Source organism: Lepidochelys kempii, chromosome 7 (assembly GCF_965140265.1).
Source record: "Lepidochelys kempii isolate rLepKem1 chromosome 7, rLepKem1.hap2, whole genome shotgun sequence".
In the NCBI taxonomy this organism is placed as follows: Eukaryota; Metazoa; Chordata; order Testudines; family Cheloniidae; genus Lepidochelys; species Lepidochelys kempii.
Window position 1 is genome coordinate 84,223,046 of NC_133262.1, and position 27,086 is coordinate 84,250,131.

General features: G+C 47.4%; 1 protein-coding gene across 4 annotated transcripts in view; it reads right to left on the minus strand.

Moving 5' to 3' along the window:
• UNC5B (unc-5 netrin receptor B) overlaps positions 1-21,828 on the minus strand; it is a 151,531-nt gene extending 129,703 nt beyond the window's left edge. For all 4 annotated transcript variants that reach the window (XM_073353571.1, XM_073353570.1, XM_073353569.1 and 1 more), the window contains exon 1: positions 21,664-21,828. In XM_073353571.1, coding sequence (XP_073209672.1) covers positions 21,664-21,754 — 91 coding nt within the window. In that variant the 5' untranslated portion in view covers positions 21,755-21,828. The remainder of the gene's footprint in view (positions 1-21,663) is intronic.
• Between the last annotated feature and the right edge of the window lie 5,258 nt (positions 21,829-27,086).

Genomic DNA, 27,086 nt, shown 5'->3' on the forward strand with positions numbered 1-27,086 from the left:
TTAAGGGTCCAATTTTGCAACCCTCACTCACTCTCAGTACCTCTTATTCACACAAGTAGTGCCATTTACATTCAGTGGGACCTTTGCATGGGAAAATGCTACTCAACAAATTAAGTTGCATAATTAGGGCCCAATTCTGCAACCCATATTTCATTGGGGCTAAAGGCATAATTCAATGCACACAAAACATACAGTGTAGCTAAACTGTAGGAACCATAACTATTTCCATTTCCTGCATTTTTTGTTTTAACTATACAACTTAAGCCTTGTATGTGCATATTTTGCATTCTCTCTTTAAATACACACACACACACACTTGCTCTCAGTGAAAAATCACAGACATTTCCTCAAAAGGAATAAGACAGACATAGGCAGAATGAGATGGACAAGCTGGCAGTAAAACTCTTCAACTGAGTCAGCTAAGTGGTCTTAGCTATTGCATGAAAGGGTCATTAACAGTCAGGCTGGAGCTGCTGCATTCCCTTACAGCTAGTACATAAATACTAATGAAAACCCATCCAATAAGTCATGTGTGTATGGAGACAGAAAGAGAGAGGCAATAAGTGAGTGCTGAATAGAAAATCTCCTCTGTAAGTAGAACTCCAACATGCTTTGTTTTTCCAAGTGAATCAAAGGCCACTGAAAATAAGTGCCTGATCCAATACCAACTGAAGTGAAGGGCAGCCTGTCCACTGACTTCAGTGGGCTTTAGACTGGGCTCTAAATCACTCCCCTTTAGGGTTGCCAACTTTCTGATTGCAGAAAATTGAACACCCTTGCCCCGCCCCTTTTCTGAGTCCCACCCTGCTCACTCTATCCCCACTCCCTCTGTCACTCTCTCCCCCACCCTCACTCGTTTTCACCGGGCTGGGGCAAGGGGGTTGGGGTGTGAGAGGGGGCTCAGGGGTGGGGTTGAGGGATTTGGAGTGTGGGAAGGGGCTCTGGGCAGGGTGTTGGGGTGGGGATGAGGACTCCAGGTACAGGCTTTGGGGTAGGGCCAGGGATGAGGGGCTTGCAGGATGGGGCTCCAGGCTAGGGCCAAAGGGTCAGGAGTGTGGGAGGGGGTTCTGGACTGGGGCAGGATGTTGGGGTGTGGGCGGGGGTGAGGGCTTCAGCTGGGGGTGCAGGCTCCGGGGTGGGGCCAAGGATAAGAAGCTTGGGGTGCAGGAAGGCGCTATGGTGTGGGGCTGAGGGATTTGGAGTGTGGGAAGGGGCTCTGGGCAGGGTGTTGGTTTGGGATGAGGGTGAGGGCTCTGGCTGGGGATACAGGCTCTGGGGAGGGCCAGGAATGAGGGGTTTGGGGTTCAGGAGGGGACTCCAGGCTCGGGAGTGGGGCTGAGGGGCTTGGAGTGTGGGAGAGGACTCCAGGCTCAAGCAGGAGTTTGGAGTGTGCGAGGGGACTCAGGGCTGGGGCAAGGGGGTTGAGGTGCGGGAGGGGGCGTGGGCTCCGGGAGGAAGTTTGGGTGCAGGAGGGGGTTTATAGATTCATAGATATTAAGGTCAGAAGGGACCATCGTGATCTAGTCCAACCTCCTGCACAACGCAGGCCACAGAATCTCACCCACCCACTCCCATGATAAACCTCTCACCTATGTCTGAGCTACTGAAGTCCTCAAATCGTGGTTTAAAGACTTCAAGGTGCAGAGAATCCTCCAGCAAGTGACCCATGCCCAATGCTACAGAGGAAAGAGAAAAACCCCCAGGGCCTCTTCCAATCTGCCTTGGAGGAAAATTCCTTCCCGACTCCAAATATGGTGATCAGCTGAACCCTGAGCATGTGGGCAAGATTCACCAGCCAGAAACCCAGGAAAGAATTCTTGATAGTAACTCAGATCCCACCCCATCTAACATCCCATCACAGGCCATTGGGCCTATTTACCATGAATATTTAAAGATCAATTAATTGCCAAAATCATATTATCCCATCATACCATCTCCTCCATAAATGTATTGAGTTTAATCTTAAAGCCAGATAGGTCTTTTGCCCCCAATGCTTCCCTTGGAAGGCTATTCCAGAACTTCACTCCTCTGATGGTTAGAAACCTTCGTCTAAGGCTGGGGCAGGGGGTTGGCACGTGGGAGGGAGTTTGGGGTGCAGGTTCTGGGCAGTGCTTACCTCAGGTGACTCCTGAAAGTGGCCGGCATGTCCCTCTGATTGCTCGGCGCAGGGGCGGCCAAGGGGCTCCGCGCGCTACCCCCATCCGCAGGTGCCGCCCCGCAGCTCCCATCGTCCGCAGTTCCCAGCCAATGGGAGCTGCGGAGCCAGTGCTCAGAGTGGTGCGGCAGGGGCAGCGGTGGAGCCCCTGCTGGCCACCCCTGCGCCTAGGAGCCGGAGGGATATGCTAGCCGCTTCCAGGAGCTGCGCTGAGCCAGCCGCTGCAGCCAACTGGAGTTTTAGCAGCCTGAGCCACCAGGGTTCCTTTTCGACTGGACGTTCCGGTTGAAAACTGTACGCCTGGCAACCCTATTCCCCTTTAAGTTAGCAAACAGTCTGAGGAAAATTCAGCCAAGTGAGCCTCAGAGTATTCCTTTTGGCTATGGAAGGGGGGTGAGTCCACTCTTCATGTCTGCCAGAGAAGGTGCAGGACACCACTTAAAAATCATGAGTTGCTGCCGGGAAGATTTTATCTAGGCTGAAAATGAAAACTGGGCCACCTGCCTTGCTTTTCGTGCAAACCCAGTGAACAGCAAAAGAAACGGATGATTTGCTTACTAGGCCTGCACTTTTGCTCAATCTCCCCTCTAGCTTGCACAGTTGCAATTGAAGAAGCATGCACATGGCTAAATCCAGGATTCAAAAAAAAATTGTGACAATCATAATTTTTTGATGGAGGACCAAGTCTGAGATCAGCCTTGTCCTTGGATAAATCACCTCAAAATACTTCTCCCAGCCTGCTTCACTAGGCATTTGCCACCTGGTCTAACCCAGCTCTGAGTTAAGTACTATTTCTATGTCTGCTCTGCAGTGTCCACCAGAGGAGCAAAAATGTCCAATGCCAGTATTCTTACTAGGCTCTAACACTACATTAGATATTCCCTCTCCTAATCAGAGACAGTTGATTGAATTGTCCCAAAGGGGCAACGGGGGAGCTAAATATTGTGACATCCATTCAGTAAAATCCCACAGTCTGAAACAAATCATTCTGTTCTTATTAAAATCTGGTGCATGAAGGGAGGAATCTGACCATAATCTGAATCATAAAGGTTCTGACCATGCAGGTATCCAGGATAACTACCCAGGTTTGCTATGATAGTGTAATAAGAACACACACAGATTCACACACACACACAAAAGAAGAGGGGAAAAGGTCTTGAGGGTCAGGTCAGCCTGTGACCATCACTTGCTAAGCTGCAATTAAAGGCATCAGTTAAGACAGACAAACAAAGCTGGTGCTTATCAAAGTTACACTGTGCGTGGCCTAATGCCACCAGCTGGTGGCAGTCTCAGCCTAGCCTTTAAACACATGGATTTTCACCCTCAACCTCTTAGAGGTGACCACTGGCTCCATGAGGTCTTACGATGGGCTTGTCTACCCTTGCAGCTGTGCCACTGTAGCGCTTAGCGAAGGTGCTACCAATGCCGACGGGAAAGCTTTTCCCATCGGTGTAGGTACTCCACCTCCCCGAGAAGCGGTAGCTATGTGGATGGGAGAAGACACTCCTGTCGACCTAGTGCTGTCTATGCTGGGAGTTCACTCGTCGTAACTGCATCGCTCAGGGGTGTGGATTTTCTGACAACCTAGCTATACCGACATAAGTCTGTGGTGCAGACCAGTGTCAAGACCCAAATTCAGCATCAGCCATTTCCAAACTCTTACTGACTGCCATTTTCATTTTACTCAGAGACACTTCAGAGATGGACTTTTAAGAAGATGGAAACCATTCACACAGGATTTCTCAGCAACAAAAGGAAACATCCAAAATGGTGGAATTTGAGGAGAGGCTTACTGGGCAGTCACTTATATGCCACACACTGACAGACACTATATAAAAACCTAAGATAGATAGTGAACTAGGAATTTCTTTCTAGAGCCCAGGGTTCAGACCTGACTTGTGTTAAAAGGTCAGAGGAATCCGATAATGCCTACTGCCCATTTGTTCCATCAGGATACACTACACAATTCAGCACAGCCTGCGCGCCGACGAAAACCAACACTGAAATTGCAAGGCTCTAGGACTGGAATGCCATGGGTATTACAGGCCAGCACTGAGGTGCACTGAGGGAGAGTGGGAAGCTCAAGTGGTTCTAGATAGTGCAAACGGTTCCTTGTTTTCATAAACACTGAAGCAAAAGTTGGAACACATGAACATACGGAATAGCAAAACATTTACTATGTGATCAGTTAATGCTTATCTCTGAACTTAAACTGCAGTAAAAGCCAAAAGGCCAAAGGGAAGGAGTTCAGTGGGGGCTGTAAACCGTGTAACAGTGTGATCACCCAGAGGCATATTGGGAAGAATCTGCCAGCAGAACACCCCCCACTCCTGTCCCCCGAAACTATCAGAACACTCAATCTACTGTAAGATTATGCAACTTCTGCAGGGAACAGCAGATGGTGGGTTTGTTCTAATGGCACTAAGCCCATCACTTACATTAACTGTTCTTGACATAATGCTTGGAGTCGGACTATTCAGACCTTTGGTTCAGAATGGGGAGGCAGGAGGAGGAGCTGTCAGGGATTTTTTGGAAAATAAAAATAAAAAACAAAACAAAAAGCAAGAGAAATGACAGTTAACTCTAGCTTTGCTTAAATTCCTCCCCATCTCACTCATCTTCCCCTCCCCCTGCTACCACCATGAACAGTAATTCTGGCAGTACTGGAGCTGAGAAGCTATTTCAATTCAAAACTATTGAAAAGCTATTTCAATTCCAGTGAAGCAGGGACCAAGAATAGACTCCTTCCCCCAGAACGTGTAAAATCCCAGGAAAGAGCTCCATAAAATAATGGCAGGCACAGGCCTTCAGCCCAGAATCTACCTCACCAGACCTCCGATAAAAGGACAAAGTTCTAACAGAAAACAGCTACAAACACACACACTGTCCAGTCATCTCCTAGGTTTTAATGGGATTTCAGCAGCCCTGAAAAGCAAACATTAGGCACAGAACTAAAGGGGTCCCCTACCTCATGTTCTCTCATATAGTTAGAGACCTTAAAGTCCTCTCTCTCCGGCTGAAGGCAGGGAAGAAGTGACAATATGCAGCAGAGTGAGAGGCTTAAAGAGAGTCCTTAGTCTCTTCCTAACTAACCTCTCACTGCCCCAGCTTGCTATCTATTTAGTGGCCATTTCAAGTTGTTGTTACTTTGTACTATCTGGTTTCAAGATGTTTTCCCAAGAGAGCCCCTGAAGCAAGATAAAATGTGCAGATTCCTGATGCAAGCATCCCAGACTCAGAGGACTCTGGTTAGAGGACACCGCACAGCAGTAACAAGGCAGCTTGTTTGCAGTGGATTTAGATTTTGTATTATTCAGGCCAACATTATCGGACACTGCTCCCTGGCTTAATTTTAAGGTTAAAAAGAGAAGTCCTCTAGGCGAGCCCTGCTGAGAATGGGGTGAGGGGACCAAACTCATGAGAGGAAATACTGAAGACAGGGCCTACGCAGAATGATTAGGCAGCCACATAATTGCTGCATAATTGTACTGGGAGAGTCTAAACGTTCGTTTAAAGAGAAGTCACTAGCCCTCATATTTGCAGGGAAAAAAACCCTTCAAAATATGACCCAAAATGCAAAACGCTGCAGCACTGTCTGAAGGGAGTTAAAAATAAATCAGCCAAATTAGAAACTATGTTTTGTGTTGTATTCACAGTTCTTACTGTTTATTTAGGGTAAACGGAGGGTGGAGGAAATGACGGAAAGTGGCTTGTATCTGGGCTGGGTAGTGGCCTATGTGAAATGAGCTGGTGGCCTCAGGCCAGGTCCCAGTGGACAGAATGTCCACATTACAGGAACCACCACCATAATTGGCAATAATTAGCAGTTTAATTGCCAGTCTCTGCAGAGGACGGCCTACCTCCTTGCCACTAGAGGTTGTCCCTTCAGGTCAGAGTGAGGAAGTTTGCCCTAACATTTGCCTCTGCTGTACCCACTCTGTGGATAAACATAGGACTTTGCTCTGCAATTTTATGGATAAACCACTCTCTAGTTGGCTGAAGGACAGTCTGTTCTCTAAGCCAATAAAAATATAGCAAATCAATGATACAGCAAAACACAGCACTTCCAAATACAGCAGAGTTCACTGTTTTGCTAGCAGTCGTCCCATACAATGGGTAAGTCTCCATGGGGTATAGCCTGGGACAGAACAATACCAGAGGTTGAGTGTCTCCTGTGGAGACAATAGAAGTCTCTTGGGACCATCTCAATGTTTGTTTTTGATTACCTGTACTTAAAAACTAGTACAATGTATTACACAATCAAACCATGAGAAAAATGACATCCCTTTAACAAGTCTGGGAATTTGGCTCATTTGCTGCTGGGCCAGGACAATAAGTTAAATGAAAAGGATTGGTATCACAATAGAAATTAACCCAGTGGCAGAAAAAGCAGGAGCAGATTTCTACCCTCTTGGCTCCCACACCTCCCGAGTGCCTAATGGAGGGCCTCCAGAAGATAGGAGACATGAATCCAGCTGGACCAAGAGAAGCTGGTACTGAGAGAAAAGCATGTGTCAGGAAGAAGAAGAGAGAATTCAAGGTGGTCAAGTTGGATGTGAAAGAGATGTTTCCTTCCTCTCCCTTTCCCCAGTATCTTCCAAATTCCACGTAGTGTCCGAAAGTCCCCTTCCCAACCTTCTGCTTGCTTTAACTCTCCTCCTTATTGAAGTCACCATCATTTCACCAAAGGATTAGGTAGGACTCCACAAATGCATCTCTGTCTCAGTCAAAGCAGCTGTTCAGTAAAGCAAGGATTCTGCCCCCAAGGACTGAATGTGCTGCCTTCATAATGTTCCCACCCAATGCCAATGCTAACATTTGACTGAGTGGGATATAGCACATACAGTCATATATATTAGCTAGGTTAAAAAGTTGTAAGGCTGACCAACTCTCATGGTTTCAGGCATCAGCTGACAGCATCTTGAGTTACAAATGAATTTACCCATCCCACTCCCCATTGACTACACTATTTGCCCAACACTTTATATGGGGTTTTTAAGCTGTACTAAGTAGTATCCAGTCTAACGTATTGCCAGAGGAAAATATACCAAACCAAATGAATCTGTTCCTATGTGGCAAGGCTATTTTAGTGCCTTGGTTGTCAGCCAATAGGATGAGAAGCAAAGCCCAGCTCTGGGTTTTATGGGGCTCTGTGAAAGTTTTCATGGACAGCCCTATCTAGCAGCCTCCCCATTTATATCCAGGTTCTCTTGCCTTCATGGACTCATGGCACCCTCACTGGCCACCTCCTGCCAGCCCAAACTATCACCTGTTTGTGAGATTAATGTCGTCTGAGGAACTGTTAGATGGGCTGGGAAACCAGGAGATGGAAGTGCAGTGCAGCTTTTGAAGCAGGATTTGGGGAAGGACAGTTAGGGAGGTCAGTTTCTGCTACTGCCCATTGGTAATGGAATCAGGTGGGACCACAACCAAGTTATCCAGGACGGCACTCTAGCTGAAACGTCCAGGTAAGCGCAGTGCCCCTGGAAGAGCTGAAAACTCCGAGGCTAGCCGCTTGGGATGTACAGGCCAGTGGACAACAAAATGCTACGTGTCATACAAAGTCAGTTGTGTAGGGGAGCACAGGCAGCTGCTGATGGGTTCCTTCCTCTAGCAGGGATCTGAAACCATGGCAGCAGCTGCACCTTAAACAAAGTCACATACCTTTAATGGGAAAAGATACAGCTTTAAGAGCAATCCAGTGCCTACAACACACACAAGGAAATTCTAGTCAATGGGCCAAATCCTGCAGGCCTCACTTTGGAAGATCTCCCAGAAAACTCCATGGAAGTTTTGCCTATGTAACAGCTGCACAGTTTGGCCCATTAATATAACCAATATAAAGTAGCCAAGTCGACCCGGAAACCATTGGGTGGTGTTTGTGTGCGTTTCTTTGGCTAAATCATGTACATGTGTTTAGTAAATGGAGTAATTCTGTACATTTCCAAATGCACACATACCTGTGCAGAAGACAGAGCTCTCTCCTTTTGATATCTGCATGCTAACTCTCTAGCTACCAACATGAATGTCCATTAACTGCTAACAGGTTTTGCCCACGTTATTGCTTCCTAAAAAAGAGAAAGGCCTCCCCGTCTCAGCACACTGCATCTGTCTGTGCATTATGCTAAAGGGTCTCTGGCTCTTCTCTTTTGGTGGCCTCCCAGTGAGAGAAAGGGAGCTCACCCCAGAGGCAGATGGATGTAATAAGCATTAAACTTCTCAAAATGAGATTTTCCACGCTCTTTCAAAGGAAAACAATCCCTTCGCTTTGGAGCTCAGTGCATGTGTGTGACGAAGGGGAATTAGGGAAAAGAAAGGTCACTCAAAGGACCCTTAAAGAAATCACACTAGTGAGACCCCCTGGGAGCGTCGGCAATGCTGGAATCTGGTTTTTGTTTCTGGATCGATTAAGATTTTGTAACGATTAGGAAGGCAATCCATCCCTTCTGTGGACTGCAGTTACACCCCCCACCTCCAGCTGGAGGACGGCTCACTCCACTGCAAACAAGTCTCTGTTTTAGAAAATAAATGGGAAACAAAAACACAGGCAGGGGAATCTCCCTGTGAGTTCTTGCACTGGAGAGTGGGGCCCGCTGGCTGCAGGGAACTGGGGTAATTTCCTTTATATTACATTTTAGCTGAAGATGCCATGACTATAAAACAGCACCCCTCCCCAACTCTCATTCTACTTCATTGAAAAGAAAATGGAAACACGTCTGGGTGGTTAGGGTTCATTAATTATATGTCTCTCTTTTTTGTGAATAACTCATGGGCTGCATCAGACCAGACTTGGAGGGAGAGCGACTGAGAAAGAAGCTTTACAATCTGTGGCATTGTTATTCACTAACAAAAGGAACCCTACTTGTCCAAAGAGGGGGAGAGTGTAGATGCTCAGTCAAACAGTCTTTCAATGCTTACAGATTCAGATGCATTGGAGCCCTTCCAAGTCTACCTACTGTATAACCGGATACACGTTCTTTAGATGGGCTTCCATTCACTCTGTTCTTCACTTTCCACGTCCCACCGCCTCATCAGATTTTGCACTTTTCTTTCTGTACTTCTAACATGCAGTAATAACTAAGCTGAGGGGGAAAGAGGCCGGAAGGGAAGGAAGAAGTGGATCCAAAATGTTTGCCTTTGCAGTCTCATGGCTATGTGAACTAAGCCCCACGTTTCAACGACAGTAAATACTTCCCCACCAGCTCACTGGAAATATTTCATCTGCAGAAACGAAGCTCCAGGAAGAAACATGGCCTTGTGGTTAAGGCACAGAACTAGCACTCCGGAGACTTGGGTTCTATTTCTGGCTCCTTCCCAGGTTTCCTACATGACTCTAAAGAAGCTATTTGACCTCTGTTTCCCCAGCTGTGAAATGGGAATGATCATATTTACTGCAGGGGGGTGTTTATGAGGTTGATAAAGTGTTTGGAGAGCCTCAGGTGGAAAGTGCCATATAAGAACAAAGTATAATCCAGGCCTTCAGGTGTAGCCACAGACATTCTCTCTCTCTCTCACACACACACACACACACACACACAGAGGGATGGGACATGAATCTCACACACACGTCAGGCAGTTTCAAGGATTTCTCACAGGGCCTTTGAGAACAGATATTCCCTCTCTTTTCTCCCACAAAACCATATTAATATTCAAATGATGGCACTGAGCAAGGTCAGCAATTTATTATCTCCTCTCCTGTTATTTTCCAGGGTCTAAAAAGATGATTATGGGCCTACTGAAGAGTCCTCAGCAAGGGAGCTGTGGAATAAACATGGAAGCCTTGCAAAGGGAGCTACAGTGACCTACTAGTAGCGAAGAGGGTGGGAGTCCTGCAGGGCGGGCTGGTATGAGGAATAGAGCACACAGGCCATTTAAGTGACCTAATGAGAGGGTGTGGGTCCTACAGGGCACGATGGGAGGGAAAACAAAATACATAGCAAACAAAATCTGCCCTTTCCTCCAACATGCTGCTCATCTCTTGCCTTGATCACTGTAGCTGTCTCCTCAGAGTCTGTCTAAAACCCCACTGTTAAAGTCACCTTTTTCTTCCAGTTTGAAATTCTCTGTTGAATCTGATGCTGTAACAGACAGGAAAGCAAACTCCTCATCTTCACCTTCACCTTCTATGTCCTCACCTATAGCTCTGCCCCATCCCTTCTCCCTTCACCTACACCTCTTCCCAATCCTCTAGCCATACTCCTCCATTTGTCTCCTCCTCTTACTCTTCTTGGCTGCTTTCCTTCTTAGATGTTGCCCTCTAAACTCCCTATGTCCTTACCTGCCAAACACCCCCTTAAAACACAGCTCGCTCCTCATTCAATCTCCCCTCCCTTCTTACCACTGGCAATTCCATCCCCTAAAGAGCTGTCCTCCTTATCTTATTTATATTCTAAGCCCTCCAGAGTAGGGAACATATCTTTATACATGTTTGTAAAGTGTCCTGTATATTTACAGCCTTATCTGTTTTCTCATAAACAACAATGGGGCGCAAACGAGACCTAATGAAAGGGGTGCAGAGCCTGAAGGACTTTCTGGAACAAACAAAGGAAGTGGGGGGGGAATGGGATGTTTGAGTGACCTCGTGGGAGGGGATGTAGGTCCTGAAGGACAGAATGGAATCCATTGCACGAGCACGTTACAGGGAGCACCTAGTATTAGGTCTGTGAGCAGTGCATGATAGGCTGGAATGGGGAAGGAAGCACACACAGATTAAGTGACCTACTGAAGGGTGTGAGCCATGTGGGACATCTTGGAGCAGATCCTGCATTAAATACTGAGTTCATATTCCTTCTCCTTTTTAAGTTGGGCCCTACCAAATTCACGGCCATGAAAAATGCATCAGACTGTGAAATCTGGTCTCCCGCCATGAAATCTGGTCTTTTGTGTGCTTTTACCCTATACTATATAGATTTCACAGGGGAGACCAGTGTTTGTCAAATGGGGGGTCCTGACCCAAAGGGGAGATTCAGGGTGGATTCAAGGTTATTTTATGGGGGGTTGCAGTGTTGCCACTCTTACTTCTGTGCTGCCTTCAGAGCAGGGCGGCCGGAGAGCGGCAGCTGCTGACTGAGGGCCCGGCTCTGCAGGCAGCAGCACAGAAGTAAGGGTGGCAATATCATACCATGCCATCCTTATTGCTGCGCTGCTCCTGATGGCAGCTCTGCCTTCAGAGCTGGGCTCCCCGCCAGCAGCCGCCGCTCTCCAGCTGCCCAGCTCTGAAGGCAGTACCACCGGAGCAGTGGCGCAGAAGGAAGAGTAGCAGCACCGCAACCCCCCCACAATAACCTTGTGACTACCCCCCCACACACACACACACGACTCCTTTTTGGGTCAGAACCCCTACAATCACAACACCCTGAAACTTCAGATTTAAATAGCTGAAATCATGAAATTTACGATTTTTAAAATCCCAGGACGGTGAAATCGACCAAAATGAACCCTGAAGCGCTTTGCATAGTCTTTCCCAGTTGAATTCTCGTTTGAACTTTGGGTTTCGTGCTGGGTCTTTCCTTTTCTAAATCAGCAGACTCACCGGAGCAGGCAAGTCCTCAGTGTCTAAGAGTTCATGCCCGATTTCCCCACCTCCCCCATTCATACTGACACAGAGGTGTACAGCATATGGCCGGGGAGAGAGAATGTCCACGTGCAGCCTGCCATGGCCTATGTCACGGCCAGCCAAGCTTCCCCATGAGCCAAGTTAACTGTAGCCTGCCATGACCAGCGGCAGTATAGAAGACTCCATCAAGAGGGCCCCAACTTAGCAGATACACAAAGAAGTGGCTTCTGGCAACTGCCACTGTGTGACACACAGAACACAATAGCTGTGGTGCTTGCACCCAGTCTGGCACTTTAGAGGGGGAACTGGTTTCAGAGCAAGAGAAGGCTGCTTTCCCCTGCAGCTATGTAGAGTGGGCGCAGTACTGCCAACCACAGGCATTCTAAAGCCATGAGTCAGGTTGCCTCAAAGTCATGAGAGTTGAAAAATAATATATTTTAGGTTCTTCTTATTTGCTTTCCATTTTCCGAACCTTTGGAGGTCATGTTTTCTGGGTTTTCTCCACAGCTATGAGGGTTAGAAACTTACTTAAAAAAATAAAATAAAATAAAAATAAAAAAACCAACCAAACCAAACCCAATAAGCAGATGAGATTCTCATGCAATAACAGCAGGAGCTAGGGCTTTAAGGCAGATAGCAAATACCTTCATCTTCACGATAAATCATTTCTTATGGCAACAGGCAAGGCTTTCATTCTTCAGCCAGGCATGTACTGACTCTTTGCTAGGTACAACTGCACCTGCCATGTTAGGGATCATTTTATGTCTACACTGCAAAAATAGGCAACAGTTGTTCTTTGCTGTGTAGTGTTAGGTGGACTGCAAATAAAATTTTGGTGCAAGGGCGTGCAGATCATGTGGTGCATATACCAATCCATCTATCTTTATAGCAGCAGTGCTATTAGGGCCTGATCCAAAGCCCACTGAATCCATGGAAAGACTCTCATTGACTTTTATGGACTTTGGATAAGGTCCTCATAGAGAAGAGCTCTAGTTCAGGGAGAAGACAGCACACTTTGGCTTTCCTTCTTTCTGGAGTGCTCATGCAGGAATGATGCTTGGTGGGAAGAGGGATCTAGAGTTCTACTGAGAAATATGCCCCACTGGCGAACAATAAAATCACAATCCACTTCAGTCACAGGCTTACACACATCAGGGGCGTACCCAACCCATGCAAAGGAAATGCAAAAGAGCCGCCTTCATTCAGGAAGAAACCCTATACGTGTCCTAGGTTCTCATTCCTCAAGCTCAAAGGACTAGAAATGCTGTGGAAACAGCAAATAAAATCCTGGACCCACTGAAGTCAGAGGAAAAACTCCCACTGACTTCATCAAAGCCAGCATTTCACCCAGCATCAGCAGCCTCTCTGTGATGTGGAAGGGAGTCCCATAGTTCAGTCAATAGCACCATCTCCTCTGGTCAAGTAAACAGCATCATGTGAAGAAGTCCCAGCCAATCCTTCTTAGCTGGAAAGATAGTTGGGCTATGCCATGGGGCAAAGACTTACTGCAGTTTATTTGTTTTAAAAAAAAAAAAGTACTTAAATTTCATGTAGATCAATTTCTAGAGTAGATGAAATTTTCCAAATTTTGATTTTGCAAAGAAGGTTTGATTAAAATATGGGATGAATTTTACACAAAGAAGAGTCATTCTAGTTTCTGGAAAGCTTAGACCTTGGGCAACATTTTCTGAATTTCAAAATTGGGATGAAGTTTGAGATTCTGATCAAAAAAGGATGAATTCCACACAAAATTTTTCCCCATTTTTCAACCTGCTCAACTAATTTCTAGTTGTACTTTCCCCAAGTTCCTTCCCTTTTCTCACACAAACAAAAAGAACATTTCTAAACCTAGCTACAATTGGAAAGTAAGGTTTTAATTTCACTCAAAGGCAGTTGTCATATTTAAAGAAATAGACATGTTCTTTCCTTATACCCCTAAGCATTACCTTTGATTATTAGAACAGAAGGGATTTTAGAAGTGCAATGCGTGCTGTTTACTTTCTGCACGTCACTCAGCATAGGCGACCACAATGCACTCAGCCAGCTTCACTTATTTGCACTGAGCCCCTTTCTAGTTCTCAAGCATTAGCCCAACAGAGCTATTGCGTCTGGCTTCCCAACACTGCAGCAAAGTGACAAAACTCCACCTTACTCCAGATTGAAAGGAACAAGGCTTAAAAAACAGAACAAAGCCAAACCAATGTAAGCGTACCTGAAAGTTTTCTCATTTACATTAGGGGTTATGAAACCCTTTGATACAAATCCTAAATTTTAGACATAAATGGCATCCCTAGAATCCATCCCCTTGTTCACAGCAGATTCCAGGTTTGGAGCCTAAACCCCTTGCAGATCCACCCCCACCCCCCCAAAAAAAAAAAAAAAGACAGGCATCCCCAGGAATAACCACATGAAGGGTTTAAAGTGTGCTGTGGGTGAAAATATAACAGAGACTGGGGAAGGCAGGGGAACAGTTCCACCACAGCCCAGACTTCTTGAGGATCAGTAATCCCAGCTGCCATCATTCACTTCCGCAGTCTCCCTTTTTCACCTTTGTTTAAATAGGAATACATTTAACATCCAGTTGGGAAAGAAGGAAGTTACCCCTGCTGTTTCCTCTCTAACAGGTACTATGTGTGCCTGTGTACATCTGCCTCTCTTCCCAGCTGCCAGCAAATGGGAGTCAGTTCAATCACAATGGAGCCTAGAAGGGCCCTCAAGGGAAAACAACATTTTTTGGGACACATAAAGCAGGTTTTCATTAACAATCAGATCGAGGCAACAGCTCAGCCTCAAATTGGGAAAACAAACTGAGATCAAGGTCACCAAGCAGGTCCAGAGCAGTCGCTCTCCAGCTTTCTCTGCAGCAATCCTAAAACCTGAGCACCTGGAGGAACACCCAAGGGACTCTGAGGTGTTGTTATCCTCTGATGGAATGTCCACTCCCAACTCCAGCTACTACACTTGGACTCCTCTTTACTTCAACCCTCCCCATCCACCGGGGAAAGCTTTACCAGGGTCAAACTCAACGGCTTATTCTTTAATGCACACACATGCGCATATGTACACCCCTCTCTTCATCAACGGAGAAACAAGTATTTCTGTCATGGAAGAGATAAAGAGTTACAGTGAGAGTATTGCAGCTAAATCGCACAAGGTGAGAATTATTTCCAGGCCATGCATCATTATCAACATCACAGCTTCCTGGGTAAATCATTTATATAAGACTGGGAGAAGGCAAGGGAGGGAGAGGGGGTCAAGGTCCTTGCGTGTGGGCTGGTGGTCAGGAGTGTGCTATTGTGTGCAGGATGCATGTGAATGAGTGCCCGCAGACTTGGGGAGGGAAGGAGGGAGCATGTAGACAGTAACAGAGTAGTGTTTGGTGAACAGCACTGAATTAAACCCACATTGCTAAAGAGATGCTAATACGCAGGGGAGAAATGTGCAAGTTTCCACTGACTCTGCTGCTGTCATATAGAAGGGAAGGAAAAAGGCAAACAAAAGAGCGAGACAGATGAAGAGAAGAGGAAAGACAAGACCTGGGGGGCTGGGGTGAGAAATGAGAATAGATTTGTAATTTATGCCTCCACTTCAGCAAATGCTCAGTTCAGCTAACATTAGTATTGCTGAAGCTGAAAGGACATAAGCGACTCAGAAACAGCAGGAACCTGTGGCTTTACGGCACTAACATCTGCTGTAATGAACTCCTCGCAGACTCAGTTACAGCCCCTTCCATCATCACCTCAGTGCTCGCCACTTCCTGCCTGCTCTCCAGACACACTGCCAGCAAAGCCAGGAACCCAAATATTAGCCATGTGGGCGCCCTTTTGGTGACAGCATCAAGCCACTCAGCCAGGCCCATGTGTCTTTTTAAGAAAGAACGAAAGAAAGGAGTCGCTCAGGATTGTGGAGCTCACACTTACCTACAGGGATCACACTGCATGCTGTGTTATGCCTGACCAGCTCATGTCAAAATACACCACAAAGGGGGAAGTCATGGAACTAGTGACTTTAAAGTGTCATTACAATCAGAAAAGAAACTAAGCAAAGAGACCCTCTTACTCAATAAAGATCTGTTCCCTGGAGTCGTCGAGTCATATGAGCTCTCTTTCCTGACAAACTTTTATTCCTGTTAGCATCACACAGCTAGTGCAGCAAAGGGAAAGGGACCTGGATTCCAGTCTGGTTTATACAGCGTCAGCTGCACTGCCCTTCAGGGTCTAACTGTAGAATCTGTCTCCTATGTTACCACCAGTCATACAGGACACAACTTGACTTTTCAGGCTGCGTTTGCAGGGTTGCTGGTTAGAAAGGTCTTTAGATTTGCAAGCAGAGAAAATGGCACCTGGAGTCCCAAACACAGAACCGCACAGTGTCATTTTCACAGAGTCTCTGTTCTTAATAGAAAGATTTAGTATAATGAGACAGCAAGAAGGGACCTGCTTTTTATTTTAGGAAAGTGACCCATTCCAAGAATCAGGAAAAAAAAACATAACACAGGAGCACTTCCAACACCTCTGATTTCAGCCAAGCAGGTCTCTTTCCGATGCAATTTCTGGCTTCACTGACTGGTCAATCTAATGTCTCTCCCTTTGCCATACAGTTGCAATGACCTCACTTGGAAGGAATTCCACTAGGATTCACATAAACAGCATAGGCATCCACTTTCCAATTAGTTTGGGATAATGGTGCGAGCTTATTTTGTTACTGCGCTGTCATCCCAATAGTTTGCCTGGGGCCCACTATGAAAGGGCCAAACTGAAAACCACAGATCCTCAATTAAGGCTCTCTAGCTCACAGAATCCAGAGGTGCCCCTGGCTGTGTATTTGGGGCTACAGTGCCTGAAGAAGCCTGCACCTTAGTGTACCCATATCAACTAGGCAAGGGCCGACAATCCTGGCTGGGGACAAGAAGTTTCCTTCTCTTTCCGGTTACCTTTTCTGTATATTAATGGGCGAGAGACCCAGGGTAAGATCCTTTCAAAAAGTGATGAAAGCACAAAACTGACAGCACTGGAGAAAACCTAGCCTAGTGCAAGCAGTGCTATGAAACTTTCATCATGCAGGTCTGCTCATACGTCTCAATCCCGAGCTGCGACACCTCCTACTACGGCTATTTTAATCCTAGGCTCCCAGAGATTCCATCTCTGTCAAGCAGGATAAACACCAGTGTATCTATTTTTTTAAAGCCATCTGCGTGTTGGCCCATATCTTAGTCAAACAGAAGCGATGAGGTTACCTTGCAATAAACAATCAGAGGTTCACGCTGTTTCTGGTACTGCATGGTAGTCAGTGTCACATCATCACACTCCATTTTTTCACAGCCACTACACACCCACATAGAGTTGGCACTGAGGTGTGGGGGAAGAAAGAGGGAGAGGGAAATGTACCCTAGAGAGCTTGTGATCCTTGTTCCAAGTTGTACATGCCAATTCTAATAAAAACCAAATGCACAACAAAACCAGCTCCATGTCAGAGAATAGCAATGAATTCCCATCAAGCAAACCTTATGATAGGGGTGGTAGTACATTTTCTGGGGCACCAAAGAAAACTCAAAGGAACAAATACTCCTACTGTTTCTATACTGGAAGCTCTCGAAAGATAAATAAAACCCTAAACATCACTTCCCCCTCTTTAACAGAAAATACAGCGCAATAAAAAATATTAAAGTTCTCTGCCATTAAAAAGAAGAGAATGAATCTCTCCTGTCAGGCCTCACATTCAGCTTTCCCCCACCCTGTTTTTAATTCCTTTTCTTCCTTTAATTATACTTTAATTCTGAGTTTCGTGCTCACAAAATGGGAGGACAGATAGCATCAGACAGACAGAGCAGGACAGGAGCTGTACGACTTTCCCACACATATAGATCTAATCCACTGCACTTCTTTCTAAACCTGCACTCAGCCTGCTATTCCAGTCTTGGGCACCCACACAGTTCTGCCACCATGCTTCAATCCTGACCTGCAGCACCCCATTCTAATCCTCATCCTGAGCCCTGCAACTCCGCCAGTGCGCCTAAATCCTGACCTGCAGCACCCTTGCTAATCCAGTTCCCCTGGCCTCTGTTCAACTTTGCCAACGCACTGAAATCCTGACTTGCACCTCCCCTAGTATATTCCGATAGATTGAGTTTCCCTGAAGCACACAGTGTGCCAGAATATTTGTATGGTTTTTTCCTTGCCTTTGTATCCCCTAAATGGACAAACATTCCCTATTATAGGTCAGCTTGTAAACAATCAACTCATTTTCACTTACGCTGACCCAGGACAGAAATCTAATGTCAGTCTCTAGAAGCAAAGGTCCAGTGCATTAAGACTAGTCTCCCCTCACCCTCATTCCCCCCCACCCCCCATTTTAAACAGTTCCTTTGTAAAAGATAAATCTTCCTCAGTGAAGTATGCTGGGGGGGAGGGGGTTAAATCTTCTAGTTGAGAAACACTCTCAAAATTCCTACTCATCTTTAATTACCCTTTAAAAATGAAGGCTTGGTTCATTTTCCTGAAAGATCACATTGTCAAAAAATACTTTTAACAAGACGAGGACAAATCTGCACAACATCCAATTCTGGTGACACACACCTACCATCTTCCGCAGCCATCCTCTTTCTTCACAATATGGGAGGAAAATGACCAGCTAGTTAGTTAGGCTTTAAAGTTTCAACAAAGATTACAAGCTGTCTGCTTGTCACAGGCTGTCAGGCCACGCCAAAGGTCTGACATTTATAGTTATGGTCTCTTCCAAACTCCACAGCCATCAAACTTTATAGATCCTCACTTTTGAGATCTACAGCTGAAGAGATCTTTTTATATCTGCACTTAAAGGGAAAACACTCACACCTTTATTTTCCTATTGCTGGCGGGTGACAAAGGATAAATGGTGCAGAATCAAGAGATAAAGAGAGGCCAGACATTAAAAGTAAAGTCATTCTGGGCAGCATGCAGCAGAATTTTATCATAGGAATCAGGATACATACTCCCTAGTTATTTAGGTAGGGAGGGGGGGGCTCACAAACAACTTAAAGGGCTGACTTTAAATGACTCATGATCACCAGATTTGTTTGCCTCTAGTAAATTTTGGGAGCTGTTGGGAAAGGCTTAGGTCACTTAGTCTGACCATGGCAGCCTGATTTACAAAATGAAGATCAAGTGTGAGAAGAACATGATTCAATTCCATGTTTGAATCAATAAGAAATCAGAGTCCATAATTAAAAGGTAATTCTAGAGTTCAGTGGTTGCAATGATTACTACCCTTGGCCTTTTTTTATTCCCACAGTAAGAAACCCCTATGTCCATAACTCGAACTGCATCTCTAGCTCTCTGGATTATTGAATAGAATGAAATTGTAAGCAGGGATGTAATTTTCCCTGCCAACAAAACAAAACATCAGTAAGAATCAAATGATCACAGTTGGAGATAATAGCAGGGGTAGCTTGCTGGGCTTCCTTGTCTCCCTTCCTCTCCCTCATCCCTGGCCTCCAAATCATCATTTTCAAAGGAATGCACCTTTGTTATTAATATTAATTCAAAACAGGCCCACTCTCTACATTCAGTGTCTCCATATTGTGCAGGGGCCCAATCCCATGCTCCTTGCACACCCAAGTTTCCCATTGATTTCAGTGGGTGTTTTGGGTTCATAAAGAATGCAGAATTGGGCCTTTGATTTGGAATATCTGCTCCATTGCTTTACTTCTCTTTAATTTGTAGCATTGCACATTCATAAACATACTCTGAACGTTATTAAGCCAGTGCTCCTATTTCACATTCCTGAATCCCTTTAAACAATGTTCTCCATTCAGTACTGAACCTTCCCCCTATCATTAACTGCAACTTCAAAATACATCTTTAAATACCAGACTCTGGACAAATTATAATTAGCCAAGATCAAATTATAAGTGTTGCAACTTTTTAGACTTGTATCAAACACTGCACTAGAAAAGAAAGGCACTTAGCCTGTGAGACTAGCAAACCATTAGCTGCTGCACAGTGTAGCAACCATTGCCAATTATAAATATTTAACCAGACATAAATTGTCACCAATATAGTCTTTGCATATCTGTCCTTTGATTTAGCCTTACATTTCAAAATTGTCTAACATACAAACAATTCCATCTGTTGTTCTAAAGCTCTGCGGAAAAGCAGGTCTCAGATGCACAGAACAGCTTAAAGATGGACCAGCGCTCTCACAGGAGATCATGCATGGGCCTGAGAGAGAACCCCTTTTCCTTTGGACCAGTAACTTAAGAGTCTGTTAATCCTTTTGTATCATGTTCTGTAGAAAAGTGTAAGAAGCACAAAACCATGTGGCATACCTACCTAATTAGATAGTTTACTGTCTCCTTCCCTTCCACCACAGAAAGGTCTCCTTAATATACACACAGAACAGAACATACACAGCCATCAGCAATCAGACAGACAAAAATGTCAACGATCCACAGGAGGAGGACTTTGACTCACCCTCCTGAAACCAGAAGGTCAAAACTCCTATACTATTTCTTACTGCAAAAGTGTAATCTGACAGTCTGCAAGGTCCATACTCTAGTCCCCTCTTTCCCCTGGAATTTGAGGCCTTCAGCAGTAAATACTGCACCTAAAAAGGCCAAACTAACACTGCTCATTCATTGTCCAACTCCTTTCTAGGTTCATCTGAAGATATTTATTTTCTCCCTTGCCTAGACCTCTTAATTCTTCCCACTGTAATTGACTATTTACCTTAGAGGAAAGCATCTGAGGTTGTGTGGTTCATCTGAAAGATATTATATGAACAAGGGCCTCTGAGTAGCATCTTACTCCATGGTTAGACATAAACCTGAAGAAAGATGCTACTCAGCAAAAGTAAGGGGTGGTGGAGTCAGCTACTAAAGTTGCACTGGTTTTAGAGTAACAGCCGTGTTAGTCTGTATTCTCAAAAAGAAAAGGAGTACTTGTGGCACCTTAGAGACTAACCAATTTATCTGAGCATAAGCTTTCCTGAGCTACAGCTCTGTATTTCTGCAAAAGTGAGCATGCTCCTATTTCCCTTGCATGAGACCCGTTTTACTACCTGTGCTCACAGTGAATCGCCTCCAGGGTTTCAATGAGACTATTGTCAACCTAGGCAAAGGTGGAAGAAGGAGGCCCACAGTTTGAGGGGTTGGAAATGCACCGGCGGGCCCCTATTCCCACGTCTCCACTCACGGTCTTACAAGTAACTGAGGGGCTGAACAGACATTTTTTAACCCCCCTTTTAGAGGTATTTAATGCTGTCATTCTTTCTCTCCGCCAGCCTTTAACATTTGTGTCCAATTTGCCTTCCTCTTCTACCAACAGTTTCCAACTTCATAAAAACAACAATCCAAGGGGAAAACCCACCTCTCAAATGCTACAGCCCGAATCCTGCCTGGGCTACCCCCGATCCCTTGTGTGAAGTATTTTCACTCGTGCAAAATTAATCAACGAGGCAACCAAAAAGTACGGGAAGAGTTAGTGAGTAACCGTCTTCCCCCCGCTCTGAACGGACTGAAATACCTGGGTTTCTTCCAGCTCCCCCTCAATCACTAGTTAGGGAGCAGTGGGAAACCAGCCCGGTGCAGATGTGGAATAATTTGCTCCAGTTTCCTCTCCAAATATAATGGGAACGTTTCTCTGGTTTTTCAGTGACTTAAAGACGGCTCAGCCTCGGCAGCCGCCACGGGGCCAGCAAGGCAGCAGTTTTCCTGCCGGCTAGCCGGTTATTAAAGCCCCGCTCGCGTTCCTGCCGCCGCGGGACAGCTCGGACTCAGCCCCAGGCAGAAGGGACCAACCGTGCGCTCCCGACAACCAGGAGCCGAGAGCGAGGGCAAACTTAGGAGGGGCTCCGGGGGGCTGCCTCCCCTCCGGGCACCCAGCCCGACCCCCGCGGAGACAGCAGGCCGGCGGTGGCCGGGCGCAGAGGCGCCGCGGCTCGTCCATACCAACATCGCGTTGATTCGGTTCCTTACCTGCTACGCAGCGCCCGAAGTTGCCGTGCACCACCAGAGCCAGGAGCAGCACCCCGGGCGCGGAGGCGGCCCGGCCGCGAGCTGAAGGCATCGCTCCCCGGCTGAGCGTCTGTGTCCGTCCCCTCGGGGCTGGCTCCCAGGCTCCTTCTCCTCGGCTGCCGGCTTCGCACCCCACCCCCCGAGCCCCCCCAGCTCCCCGGCCCCGGATCGCCTCCTCCCGACGCGCTTGGGGGACGCGGGTCTCGGCAAGCTGAGGGAGCCGAGCCCGGGGAAGGGTCCCGCCCCTGCCGCTGGATCCCGCCGGTGCCAGGCTGGGCAGCTCCCCTCCCAAGTTGGGTGCCAAGGAGAGCGTGTCAGAGGAGCGGCCGCTGGGTGCGCATCACTGCAGGCTCCTCCTGCCGCCGCCTCCCTGCCCGGGCGCTGCGCCCAGCGCGGCACTTGCAGCCTGCCCCCAGCCCGGCTCCTGCCACACTGCCAAGGTGTCCCGCACGCCGGAGCCCGGGCGCAAGGGGGGCGGCGGGGGGCCACGAGGGGGAGCCGACAGCCGCAGGGCCGGCGTGGGCAGGGCGCGGGGGGGGGGGGGGGGGGGGCGGCAGGGAGTTCGGAACGGCCCACTCCGCTCCGGCAGCAACGCGCAGCGGAAAACCCGGCTGGCCGGATCCGCCGTGAAAGCTGGAGCCGGAGCCAGAGCCGCTCGGCACTTCCCTCCAGTCCGCTTGGAACCTCTTCGCCCGTCAGTTTCTTTTCGGCCTCCCCCTTTCCTCAATGGCCCCCATCTTTCCCCCTCCGCTCGCTCTCGGCTTTATACATTATTACACGCAGTGAGCTTCCAGCAGCCTGAGGTCTAGCGCCCCTCCCCGCGATACACGGTGGGTCTAGCTGGGCACATCACCTCCCTTGTGCTTGGATTTGGTGGTGTTTACTGGGCTCGGAGGGGGTAGGTACAAACATACCTAATACTCCTCCAGAGCTGCCCTTTCCTCGGATGTTCCGGGAGGAGCCGGCCTCACCTGAAAAACCCCGCAACATAAGCACACTTTTCTTTCTTTATCCTCTCTGAATGTGTCCCTGGCGCATTCTGTGAGGTTCTCCAGTGCTTCCTGCCCCCCTTCCTTTTCTCTGGTCAATACTTCATTTCTCATTTGATTTTTTTCCCCCTACTTACAAAAGCAGTCCAGCTGTTTCCAAAACAATCCTGCGTTCCCACTGGCCTTTGCCTCCCTCTGCTTTCACAAACACTGTCTCTGTGGAGTATGGGGGAGAAAGAGGTTGTAGTGGGTGAGGGGAGAAAGAGGGTGAGATCAGCACCTGTAGGTGACATAAATTCTGTGTCTGGAGGAGGAGACTTCTAGCTCAAAGCAGGAGAAACCAGGGACGAAACGTTAGGGGAAGGCGAGGGAGCTAACGTGGTCTGTCAATTTCAGGTGCCCTTCCTATGTCCCGAACAAATTTCCCTTGAAATGAAATTTAGGAGCAGAAGGGAGGAGATCCTAAAAGGGATTGGCCTTCATGGTCTCCCTCCCTTTTCTTGTAGGTCTGATGAGCCCCGAAACAAGCTGCACCGTGTTTTAGATTTAAAACTGAAAAAAAAAAAAAGTCACTGGATTTTCAAAGCATTAGGGTGCACTCTTAGCTTGCCTGACTTTTATTGTATTTTATTTGGTCTGCAACAGATGAAAGTAAAATAGATGATCAGTGTTACGGGGGAGAAATCCATAGTAGAGAAATTCTAACCCCCTCCCTCCCCCAAAAAACCTGAAAAGGATAAGAAAAGGACAATTAGGGTGAGTTGATGGGCTGCTTGCGCTCTGCTGACCGCTTTATGTGATCTTATTCGTGCCCAGAGTAGAATTATTGCCTTTTGTGAAGGGGATTTGGGGGGGAGGTAGCAGAATTGGTCGGCATAAGCAGCCACGCCGTGCTGTTCTGAACCTTCTTTAGAAGCTGCCGAGTTATCGGTTACGTTTAATTCTTCCAGTTCCCTAGGCAGAGAGAGTGTAGAAGGGATGGCGCTTCTCCTACCGTTTATTGCTTACGGGCAAAGGGATCTGGGTCTCTGTCCAAGCAAAGCCTCTTTTGTTTGATTAATAGGGGGCGGTGGAGGGGAGGCTTCTTTCGTTTGTCTCCCCTTGGCATCTATTTCCCTTTCCTAACTTTCCTGAACTGGATCATCATGGAACCACAAGGAGACTCGTGAGCAGGTTCCCTTTCGTCTCCTCCCTTATACCTACCCCCATCTCTCTGATCGATCCCCACACGGGGGGACAGCAAAAGGGCAGGAGCGGGCCTGAGTCTTCAATTTCCGGCATTGGAGTAAGTGGCAGGAGAATCAGGCCCACTCGTTGTACATTCCCCAGACACCCCGGCCCGGCCCGCCTCCCGCTCAGCCAGATTAGATAGCCACGTTTCCCTTTGGCCTTCTACAGGGCGGGGCAGGTGCCGGAGTTATCAGCGATCCGATGCCCGCCCTTGATGTCGCGCTAGGGCCGAATGAAGTGATTGCGCTGGCGCCATGCAGGGCGGGTTAGGACCGAGGAAGCTCGACAGTTGCTTGCAACTTGTACAGTTTGAGTCACCTCCACCTCCCCAGACCAAGGGGCTCGCTAGAGCTCGTGCCTGCGCCAGACGGGGCCCGTGAGCCTGCGGGTTGCTTGGGGGCGAATCTCTTTAGCTGCGGGTTGGTTCCGGGGGAGTTTAGCTGAAACGGGGAGCGTAAATATACAGCCCAGGAGTGCAAGCAATCATGGGGGGAGGGGGAGAGAGAAAGAAACCCTAATACCAGACTCCCCTGCCCCTGCCCTCCATGCAATCCCACGCTTGCTGGGAGCACGTTTCCTCCCAAAACTTTCCGAAGAGTTACAACGGAGGGGCACTCGTACAGCGGGCAGCAATTACACCAGCGGTGCTGGGGGATCCCAGGGTCAGGTTTCGCCCTTGCGTCTGGCTGGTTATTGGGACTGAGGACGCGACGAGCGCTGCACCTGGCTCTTTCCCCTTATTTACTTTTGAAGGGGCTCCGCGGACCCGCGCAGGCTGGGCTTGCCAGCCGGAAACTAAGGGGGAAGAAAGAAAGCTCTGACCGGTCAAACTTGCTCGGGAGAAGCGGAGCGCTCAGCGGCATGTTGTGGGCGTGCCGCCTTCCCAAAGGAGAAACCCTCGCCGTGGTTTAACGCAGCCCCCGCATGTCTGTCCTGATTTCGAAATAAATAATAATAATTAATAATAATCTGGGCGTATTTATTGCAGAGCCACGTCCCTTCCCCCCCAGTTATTTTGACCTTCTCCTCCCCTCCAAATTGTTAAAGCAACTAACTTGGTTCCGTACATTTCTGGCGGTATCCTTACAGCATCGTCACGGGGACTGTGAAGTGTATTGGGCTTTTAAATGCCGAGTAAGAAGAGGCAGCTGTTGCCCCCCTCCCAGCACGCAGACAAGCCGGGTGGATCCCCTTCATAACTGGATGCGGAGTGAGAAGCTTAATGGGATATTACTGCAGACCTTATTGGACCCATCAGTTAGCGGCCGCTAACGCTAATGACAAGTTTTGGCTTGTAATTTTAAAGCTTTGCCCTGTTGCAAAGTCAAACGAAGAGGAAACAGCTCTCAGTTTCCACTGGGTTTTTTCCTGCCACAGTTATTAATGAATCACAGAAAACAATGATGGACCTGAATGATCAATGGGGCGTCTGGTGCCAGCAGTTCTGTTGTTTCTCTGAGCCGCACCATTTCAGTTTGGGCTGGTCTCAGCTAAAAGGCATGGCAGTTGTTTGTTTAGGTAAGAACCTCAAAAGCAGTAAGACCAGCTTGATTAAAAACTCCCTTCCTATTTGCTGTTCTGCAATAGTAAAAAATCAGCACCAGGGGGAGCTCTGCAACTTTAACCACTGCAGTGTATACTCCAGCTAGAGGGGAAGTCACTGCTGTGAGGCCTGCATACAGCCCCGAGATCTCTTGTTACAATGTGTAGGGTTTCTCCCAAACTCTGGGAAGAGACAGTAGGTGTCTTTTTGTGTTGTGGCCCTTGGGCATCATTCTACCAAAGAAGATCAAAACAGCCCAAGCAACTTTCCCATAGGCACTTCCGAAAATGTCAGCCGTCAGTTTCTCAGGAGATGCATGAAGAAGTCCCACCAAACGTCAGTCTGAATGCACTCATTTGACTTTAACAATGGTGAATTGTTAACGCAGCACCTTCCCACCTGTCAGTTTGAGACAGGTAAAACTCAAAGATTATCCTTCCACCCACAAGGTGTTTTCACAGTTACTTCAGCTGGGCCAGAGAGCACCCTGGGGATGGGAGATGCTTTTCCTGTTGAAGATTTATTTATTGTGCCTACAAAAGTGCTTACCAAGGGGCAAAACACATAGAGAATACTATTTTAACACATTAAGACAATGTGTGACTCTTGGAGTAAGTTTGTTGCCTGTTTGTTGTTGTGTGCTTGCCCTCAGCCTGCTTGACTGAACTTTGTAGTGCGGTCTGTGTGCTGAGCCTAGCCAAACTCTGCTCCCTAATCCCTTTAGGATCCCTTGACAAGGGGGCAGGATTATCTCAGGGAGAACAGGGGTTTAAAAAGCCAGCTCCTCAGCTACCACAGAGAGCAAGCGGGGAGCAGCAACAGAGGAGTTCTGTGAGGGAGCTTGAGAGCCAGATACATCTAATAAAGATTCTTTAAACTTAGGCAAATACCCCCCCCCAAAAAAAAAACCCTTCAAAAGTAAAAATAATGCGGGCAGAAGTCTAGCAGTGGGAAGGAACTGGGGCTATCTAGTTTATTGAACTGACTGCAGCGTATGATTGCCTACCTTGTGGGGAGATGGTATACATGTGCATTGGGTGCAAGCAACTCATGGCCATCAGAGACCAACTATGGATTTTTCAGACCAGAGTAGCTGAACTGGTGGAGCTAAGGGAGATGGACAGGTATGTGGATGAGACTTTCTGGGACACAGTAAAGTGGTCCAACCCCCCACCTGCCAGCCACTTTGCTATTGAGGAGTATGAAAGTCTTGGGGAAGGACAACATCAAGCTGCAGTGGAGGAAATGATCCCATGGTTCCTCCCAGATGATGTCATGGTATCCTCTCACACTAAGGATACCTCTCTGTGGGAGGGGAACCCAATTATTAGGAATATAGTTTGTGATTATATAGATTATTAGGCATATAATTTGTGATGACAGGCAGAACCACATGGTGAATTGTTTTCTGGGTCTGAAAGTTGTGGCCCTTTCAAGACATCTAGATAGACTTATGTGCAGTGCTGGGGAGAAGCCAGAGGTGGTGGTACATGGAGGTACCAATAACTTAAGGAAAGGTAGGAGAGAGGTCCTACCAGAGGCCAAATATAGGCTGCTAGATAAGACATTAAAGTCCAAGCCCTCCATGTCTCTGAAATGCTTCCACTTCCACATGCAGGGAC